Below are 9,841 nucleotides of genomic sequence, written 5' to 3'. Positions count from 1 at the left end.
AGACAGAGACAGAGACAGAGACAGAGAGACAGACAGAGAGAGACAGAGACGTTCCTTCTTCAGCAGGGCTGTGTGTGTGTGTGTGTGTGTGTGTGTGTGTGTGAGAGAGAGAGAGAGAGAGAGAGAGAGAACATGTAGGGGTGAGGGTGTATGTTCTTCAATTAGGTAACACCAGGCTTCACTCAAGGTGATCCCGACAATTTTGGGCATTGTTCTCTTGGCACGTTGCTTCTTCTTATCCTTTAGAACCCAAATTAAACCACATCTAACTTGAATCTGGGAAAGCTACCTTGTTACATTCCTATTCCTCCATCCAGCTGCCATAATCTAGTTTGTAGGTGCCAGTGCCTTTGCGATGCCACTGTGTGACTGATCCCTGACTGGTATGAGCCGGCGTCCTCACTCTGGTTTTGTTTCCACAGTACATTCCTCCGGATCTCTGTGTCTGCAGTTTCGTGCTGGAACAGTCCTTATCTGTCAGAGCGCTGCAAGAAATGCTTGCCAACACCGTTGAGAACGGCGGAGAAGGGGTGAGTACCTGAACCGTGCCCTGGGTTGAGATTGATCACCCCACATCCCAAAAGCAAGTTTGACATTTCATCCCTCCAGTTTAGAACTGGAAAACCTCCATGTAGAGACAGGAAACCTTTATTCCAAGTTTAGATAAGTCTTACTCAGCAGCTCTAGCCCTCTCTCCTTTGAAATGACCAGCTTCCCTCAGAAAATAGATGAGCGCACCACTAACGCTGGCTAGGCTCCCTTCCCCCCTCTCTTACCCCAGAGTCTACCAGGGAACATGGAGAGTCCAAAAGCACCTGGAGACGAAAAATGCCTGTGAGGCAGGTGCTTTTCCATGGAGAATCTCACTGAGATTTTATGACTCTGGTTGAACACAACCTGGTTACAACAGTTGGGAGTCTACAACAGTCTCCTGTAGAATTCAGGCTGATTTCACAGGGGGTGAGCAAATACAGGGCTCCCTTAAGATTCTGTCACAACTGTTAAATTGAGAACTATAGACTATTATCTTCCAGAAGGTTCTCCAGCCAGAGGATTGCCAAGATATTTCATAGTATTTTTTTTTAATTTTCCGACTTCCTACTGATCCACTCATTTATGTCTATTTATCATCAAATAGTATAATTGTAGTGGCTGGATATTCAAATCCAGCGTCTCTTCCCCATTTCCATTCCCCATACTCCATCTAATGACACTGTCTTCTGGAATACTCCAACAGCCTGCCTGGATTCATTCCTTTTGTACTAACTGCCTCCCCCAGTCTTCCTCCTCAGCAGCCATGAAGTTCTTTCTAAAATGCATGCCCAACTAATTGTATTCCCTTGTTTTAAATTCCTTCATTTCCCCAGTATCTTGGGATGAATTCTAAACACCCCAACACAGCTGAAAGCCCTACAGTATTTGGTGAGCCTTATTCAGCTCTCTGCCTCATCTGTCACTACATCCCACCCAGCTCTCAGTGTCCCATCCACACTTAACCCCTCCTGCTACCTTCAGCATTCCTGCCATCTTTGCTTCTTACCTTACCCATCAGCTGTTTCCTCAGCGTGGCACAGCTTTCCTCCTCCTTGTCTTCCCCTGTGCAATCCCTCCTCATCCTTCAGGGTTTAGGTATTAGATCATCCCAGAAGCCTCCATTTACCTAAAGTGTGTTTCAGAGAAGACCCTAATCTTTCCTGTGGCTTTTCTCTGCACTCTGCACTTACAATACAAATTTTAGTTTCTTTCTCCTATCCCCCCAAAAATACTGCTCCTGGGGAGGGTCTATTTGCAGTTACTAAGAAGCATAGTTTATTCTAATTTGACATTAATAAAGTCATACACAATATAGTTGTGGTTGAAGAAACAGTGACCATAGACATGATTGAACTGATGTTTACATCTTGGTCATTTTCCAGCCCTTAATGTGATCTTAGACAAGACTTCTAAAGAGCCAGAATGCTCTAACCTATATGGTAAGAGTGTCTATATCTCCAGGATCACAAATGCCAAAGGTTTGTGGTTCTTCACTCTTCTGATTACATTAATCTGGTCTAGTCAACAACATGATGATAACTCTTCTCTGTTCCTTAGATCCTTGGCCTGGGTAACTTCATTTTTGCACCTCTTTTGGCTCCACTCCCTCCTCCTTCCATTGACCTCAGCACTCCGTGTCTCTGTGTACCCCAATATTGCCAGTTTGATAAAACAAAAATAAAATATGTGCTTATCCTCTTTCCAAACTTCATCATTTGCAGATATCATTTTAAGTATCTGATTTTAAGTGTGGGTCCCAAATAAGACCTGTTCAACCCTGCCCACTCAATGGAGCCAGAATAGAGAGAGAGTTGAGACATGCCCAGAATGATTCCTTGGTTCTTGTCTTAATCTGTTATGTTTGAAGAGAATATTTCAAAGGGCTTCTAGGTATTTATTATTTAGTTTGAATCACGTGGTGAATCCTATAAATTAGAAAGTAAACTTTTTTTGTTTCAGAGTTAATCTTACCTTTGTCTTTAAGAAGAAGCAGTAACAACTTATTTTCCCAACGAAAGGAGAAGAAGAATTTAAAGAAATGGAAGCTGGGTGTCTCAGATTGGAGCAGGCCTCCTTGGAGGCAGGCAGAGCTGTGTGGCCCAAGTGAGAACAGGCCTCCTGGGAGGCAGGCAGTGCTGACTCTAGCTATGGAAGTCCTCCCCTGTCCCTGATTAGAACAACCCTCTAGTGTCCCTGTTTAGGGCAGATCTCCTGGGAGACAGACAGGCTAGAGGGTTGGGGTAGGGGCAAGGTTGCTGATCTGTCCTCATATTACTAATTATCCATTGGATAATAGTCACAGTATTGTTCAAGTATCCAAAACATATCATCTTGTCTTTTTATGCTATTCTACTAAATATAAACATAGTCCAATAGTTGTTTCTATTCTTATGATTGCTATTATAATTGCTATTCTTCACTGGAAATCTTAGAGAAAGAAGAATAATTTTTTCAAAATTACTATAGTTTTAGTATCCACTTTAGACTCTACCAACCAGTTACCTGGATAACAGCTTTAGGCACTGGGACCCCCCTGCAATCCTCTCACACCTTCATCTGGGCTCTGCCTTTAGTGTGAGAAATGCTATTTTTATATAATCTCTTGAGTCTGTTTTGCTTTCCTGAGGTGACTGTGCACATTTACTATTAGCCGTTAATTTGATTTTAGAAGATAATGCTCAACAGAGAAGAAACAGAAGTTTAAGAGAACAAGGAGGGAGTAAAGCGGGAAGTGAACTAATGTGACAGAGCATAAGGAGACTCGGGGGAGCCTGGGGAAGTGTGAGCAGGACGCTGCCTCCTTTCGATGGCATGCCACTCGGTTTGGAAATGGCCATTTACTGCTTTTAAATAAGTACTACTTTCAGTAATGATCACAACTGCCACCAAACAGAAGGCCTTGAAGAGCGTAAATTTTTTCCCCTTCTAGTCAAAAATTGGTCCTTGTGTGCTGCACCTGTTCACTGCTGTGCAGCAAACTGGGCATTTAAAAAAAAAAAATGATTTGGGTTGTTTGTTCTTTCACACGATGAGTGTACTGAGGCCCCTTTGCTAGGATTTGCCATTCTTGCAGTAATTTCTCTTGTGAACAAAGAAAACAAAGATACCTAGCCAAATTTAACAGTGGAGAATTATTATTGAAATGTCCTTAGCTGCAGCAAGTGGCATATGAGAGCCAGCTGTATGTTGAAAGGGAGAATTAATTATGAGGGCCTCTGGGCAGAGCGGTCCAGTGCCTTTCAGAGTGTGCCCAAGCTAATCTCACTTTTGGATCACTTTTCTCCTGATCTACTCTTATCTAATTTTTTTATTTTATTATTTTTAATTTTTATTAGATATTTTCTTCATTTACATTTCAAAGGCTATCCCAAAAGTCCCCTATACCCTCCCCCCGCCCTGCTTCCCTACCCACCCACTCCCACTTCTTGGCCCTGGTGTTCCCCTGTACTGAGGCATATAAAGTTTGCAAGACCAAGGGGCCTCTCTTCCCAATGATGGCTAATTTTATTCTGGGAAAATTACTAAACAATAGGCACTTGACATGAGACCAACTCTATGGCAGCTGTTTGAAGTCAAATGCTTACATGCAAATATAAAAGTATTTTCACATTTTTTGTTGTTGTTGTTGTTGACCTCTGGTTTATCAAATGTTCATTAGTATCAAAAACGATGTCCATTTCCCTCCATGTCCCAATCCCTTCATCCTCCAAAAATAACTAATTTTAGTTCAGCAGCACACCTAAGAATCATACAGATATACTCTCAGCCTTGCCTCTCTGACCAGGTGATCTCTAGAATAAACTATTTTTCTTTTCCTTGCCTTAATTGCTACCTTCTCAACGTGCACCCCTCCATACAGAGTGATCATCACAGGAGATCAGTACTCACAAGTGCTTGTCAGAGTGAACGGCAGCACAGCCCTTCCCTTCATTTCTCCCCTTCCTCCTAGCCAAGGTTTTTCAGGAAAAATTCCTACTGCATCAAAGGAAGGAGTCCCTTATGAAATGACCAGATACATATCAAATCTAGTACTACCCAACTCCACATAGATCTGACATTAAATGCTACAATGCCTCTAGAAATTAAAGCCCTTGCTTGACATATTTACTAAGTGCACTTTACCTTATAAGGGTTCTGACTTTATCAATGTCAGGATTGTACAACTAAGAGGAGAGGTTAAATATGTATGTATATATGTATGTATGTATGTCTACATGTATATACATATGAATGTACACACATGCACATACTTATATACAATTAAGACAATGGTTACAATGCAAATATTACATTTTATTCATAACCCAGAAGCATAAAATTACATTTGACTTTATAAACTTAAACATCTTGTATGCTAATACATTCAATCTTCTGACATTGATCAGAAATATAACCTGGAAGAATATTATCTCTTCAAGAACCTTCAATATAAATACCCTCAGAGGGGTTCATCTCTATTTCCACGTGTTATTTACACAATAGCCATCAACTCTAATATGAGCTTCAGGTTCCTTTCATTTGTCCTTGTCCTTAGCATATGAAATGTCATACAAAGAATGTTTGCCAGAAAAATTCTCATATGTGACATGGCATGTTCATAATTCATTAACACTTCTTGAAGATGACATGTCTTTGCCTGTTGAGAAGCAAGGGGCTGTCACCAAAGATCATGTGACCTTGTGAACAGGCAATGAAGCCTAGACTTAGATCATGCTATTCGTGTGCTCACTTAAAGTGTGCTATTTTCTTGTTGTGTTGTACAGAAGAGAAGAAGCCTTCCCAACTAGTCATCTAGATTTAGCTCTGTCTTTGAGGTCTTTATGTCCTCTTCTAACTGACAGAGGAAACCTTCAGATTGAGAATGGATGTGATTAGGAAAAGAACAAGAGTTGTGGTAGAAATGGGTAATTGTGAATCACCCTGATACCAATTACAATGTTAAAAATATTACACCTTTAAAAAAGAGAAATAAATTAAATAATGGTTCACCTCCAACAACAGGTAATTCACTACACCCTCAGAATAATTTATAATGGTTTTCTTTGTATAAAAGTCCAGTGTGACCTGTGTTCACATGGTAATGTAATCTTAGTTCGCCTATAACAAAACCCTGAAGCAGGATAGCCAGGCTACACAGAATAGCCATGGTAGGTACGAAAATATGAGGTTACTTATACTTGCTGGTAAAAAGCCACTGCCTCAAGCTATTCAAAACCCTGCCTTGGTGGTTTTCTCAGGCATCCTCTTTGCCTTTCCAGGGCCATTGCTTTTCAGAGTACTAGCCTGAGGACAACCCCCTCTATCCCTCACTTTGTTAAGACCAGGACATCACACCATTCCGTTCTTAACTGAAGATCTCATGGTGCAATGGTAACATGTCTCATCCCATTAAATTCTTAATTAGTTTGACTTGACATATTTTTATTTAGAAAGGAGAAACCCAGTAACAATGATTCTGAAAACTGCCCCCATTCATTTTTTTAATCTAGAGCTGGTTATCAACTCCTATTATGAAACCAATAATATTTTGTGTTCATGAAATAAGAAATCTCTTGACAAATTGCTCTTACCTGCAAATGCTTGTCAGGACCTGCTCTTTTAATCTGTCCTGCATTAGAATTCCCCTTGCAGAGTCACCTGTGACTGGCAGCAAAGCAGAGACACAGGAGGTTTAGGTTTGGTCCTAACACTGAAACCCCTTAGAAATATAACTCCAGGCAGATCTCTTACAGATCTGGAACTTGAGTAGCAATATCGCTTAAAGAGGACTTTGTTTAGATGTTCAATCCCTGATGGTTGTACTATATCAGGGTAAGATGGGAAGGTGTCAACACCTCAGTTCCTCTGTTATCTGCTTAGCTGTAGCCCATCACTGAGTCCCAGTGGAAATGCTGACCTATTCTTTAGTCATTGTGCTTAATGCTTTGACTCCTATATTTAGACAGAATGAATAAATGTGTTTGTTCTTTTTCTGCTTTTGGTGTGGGCAAAGATAACCTTCCATAGACTACCCAGGACAGCACCTCTGAAGGGGAAGAGTGTTGATTATATACTTTGACCTTTTGGAAACACGATTCTCCTGGAAAATCCTTTACAGAAGGAAAGTTATTCCATTACTTCCATAAGACTTGTTTCTTCAAACAGCCAGCCATTGTTTTTGAGAAATTAAATGTTGTTATAAGTGAGAGGACTACAAATGAAAGGTTTACATGATTTTTTTTTCACATACCAAATTGTCAAAATGCATTCATTTTCTATTTGTCCTTTCCCTGTACTTTCTTACTGTTCTTGCACAAGTTGTGATGTGATTCACAGACTTTGTGTGATAGATTTGAATATCTCTTTGGTAAGATGATATTTATGAAGAAATGAATTGTTAACTTTTATTTCCTTTTTCAACTAGTTTTTTTGATAACATGGTATTTACTTAAAATCTTCTATCTTGAAAACATTACTTCATGGTAAAAAATTAAAATTAATTTTTAAAAAGTTGATTAATTCATCACTCTAATTCTAAGATAAAGAATTTCCAAATTGCCTGGGACTGGCTGTTTTCCTTGGGTAGATTTTTCTAATGTCAATGGCATCATGAGAAAGTCAGATTTATGCTACAACACTTTGTGTGTTTACTGTTTCTTAGTCACATCAATACTAGACAAAGGAAGAATAAAAAACACAAAGCATGCATTCACATGTAGTGCCACTTCTTATTCTAGCTGGGATAAAATAGTCTCCAGCTTGGACATCTCAACCCACATGGTTCTCACTGTGTTCTGTTTCTGGTTTTTGTAGTAAGCCTCCACCAATTCTTCAAATGATTTGAACACTTTCATCAAATCCCGTGCTCACTAAAATATCCATTCACTGTTTTGTTTCTTGTTTTGCTAGCTCAGTGACCTCTCGGAATGGGTATGTTTTTCCCTCCTTAATATACATGTATTTTGCATGGGACACTTGATTCCAGCTGTATTTGTAATAACCTGGGCCTTCTACTTGTTAAATGTTCAGGGCATTTCCATTCTTTGTGCTTCTGCTGTTTTAAAAATAAAATAAAACTGCACCACACATTTCAGTCTTGGAGAGCTGAGAGGTGGCTGCACACTTAGAAATCCCAGCCAGGCACCTTATCCCACCACTGCTGTGCAAGTGGGAAAACAGCTTGTCTGTGGACTCATGGTTTGGCTTTATTTTTTTATTTTTTGTCAGTTTTTCCCCCCTTCAAGACGTTGAAAGTTGTTTTCAAAGTTTCTCTTTTTATCTTTTTGGATGTGATCTAAATAGTTTGTGTCCTTAGATTTGAACTTGGTGAGATGAGAGAAGTGTGCAGCCTTGCCTTCATTTAAGCTTCTGGATGCTTCTGACTTCTGGTACTATTATGCAACTCCAGCTCTGCTCATCGATAAGGCTGGAATTCATAATAAAAATGAAAAAAGCTAGTTTGGTATTCGTTTGTTTTTCATGTGATATCTCCCAAAGTGACCCAACAGAACAATTAAATGTTAATGTCAACAATTAAGAATAGCCATTAAGGTTAACTAGCTTTTTACATTTCTTCATATCCCCATAGAAACATTTTCAAGTGAAAAATGCACAGAATTTTTAAAGCTCCAGATCTTCTATGATCTTCCACTTTGTAATTCTTGCTATAGTGTTAGTGTAATTGCCTGTTGTGTGATGATACCATCCTCTGCTGATGTTAACACTGCACATAAGACCAGTATGCCTATGTGGTCCTGATGGTGTCTTGTAACCATGATAACATTTAGCTTTGCTGATTGTTACAAAAACCCTGGGGCTCTTACCATTCTTGCTGTGATATTGAAGTGCTGGTAGTATAGCTTTGTCAACTAACCATCTTAGAAAGGGTGACTTTCTGACTGACACGAGTGTTTTTCTATTGCTTTTAAAAATATTTTCATGGCAAAAGTTTAAACATATTTCTTAAATTTTCATAGAGGATAAGCAAGAATGTATCTGAACTTTTTCCAGAACATTGATGTTTTCATGAGAGATTCTGTAGAATTAAAGATAAGTGATTGGAATGGTGGGGTGGGTAAGTACTAAGATAAGCTTTACAAACTGGATTCTGCATCAGGAGATATTATAACTGTAAATTATTAGGTATGCAGATTTAAGGACAATCTGGTATGATGCTTGCTTACCTTTTATCAGTAAAGTACATTTCGAATTTAAGCAACCCTATGAAAATAGAAACCCTTCCACTTATTTATTAGACAGTTTCTTTGATCATATAATTCATTTTTAATAGCTACCAGAGTTTAAATTATATATTTGCAGAGAGATTTAACTGAACTAGAAAAAAATTGCTTACTTCTATTTTGGAAAAGATTAATTAAAACACTAAGTTCTATTTTTAATAGGGTTATTTGGTTCTCTGGAGTCTAACTTCTTGAGTCCTTTGTGTGTATTGGATATTAGTCCTCTATTGGAAATAGAGTTGGTAAAGATCATTTCCCAATCTGTTGGTTTCCGTTTTATCCTATTGACAGTGTCGTTTTCCTTACAAAAGCTTTGCAATTTTATGAGGTCCCATTTGTCAATTCTTGATGTTAGAGCATAAGTCACTGGTGTTCTGTTCAGGAAAATTTCCCCTGTGCCCATGTCCTCTAGGCTCTTACCCACTTTCTCTTCTATTAGTTTCAGTGTATCTGGATTTATGTGGAGGTCCTTGATCTACTTAGACTTGAGCTTTGTACAAGAAGATAAGAATGGTTTGATTTGCATTCTTCTCCATGCTGACTTCCAGTTGAACCAGCACCATTTGTTGAAAATGCTGTCTTTTTTCCACAGGATGGTATTAGCTCCTTTGGCAAACATCAAGTGATCATAGGTGTGTGGGTTCATTTCTGGGTCTCTAATTCTATTCCATTGATCTTCCTGCATATCACTGTACCAATACCATGCAGTTTTTATCACTATGGCTCTGNAGTACACCTTGAGGTCAGAGATGGTGATTCCCCCAAAAGTTCTTTTATTGTTGAGAGTAGTTTTCACTATCCTGGGCTTTTTGTTATTCCAGATGAATTTGGAAATCGCTCTTCCTAACTCTATGAAGAATTGATTTGGAATTTTGATGAGGATTGCGTTGAATCTGTAGATTGCTTTCAGAAAGATGGCCATTTTTACCATATTAATCCTGCCAATCCATGAGCATGGGGAGATCTTTCCATCTTCTGACATCTTTGATTTCTTTCTTCAGAGACCTGAAGTTCTTGTCATGCAGATCTTTCACTTGCTTAGTTAGAGTCACACCAAGATATTTTATATTATTTGTGACTATTGTGAA

At 39.0% G+C, this 9,841-nt stretch overlaps 1 protein-coding gene across 1 annotated transcript in view; it reads left to right on the top strand.

Annotated features, from left to right (window-relative positions):
• The window catches only part of Ryr3 (ryanodine receptor 3), a 525,260-nt gene that overhangs the window by 193,799 nt on the left and 321,620 nt on the right, over nt 1-9,841 (top strand). Inside the window, 1 exon segment of the mRNA XM_029536054.1 lies at nt 423-530. Within this exon segment, the coding sequence (XP_029391914.1) occupies nt 423-530 (108 nt within the window).

The sequence above is a fragment of the Mus pahari genome, chromosome 3 (genome assembly GCF_900095145.1).
Source record: "Mus pahari chromosome 3, PAHARI_EIJ_v1.1, whole genome shotgun sequence".
In the NCBI taxonomy this organism is placed as follows: Eukaryota; Metazoa; Chordata; class Mammalia; order Rodentia; family Muridae; genus Mus; species Mus pahari.
Note: the sequence above shows the minus strand (reverse complement) of the source record. Positions and strands in the feature narration are given on the sequence as shown.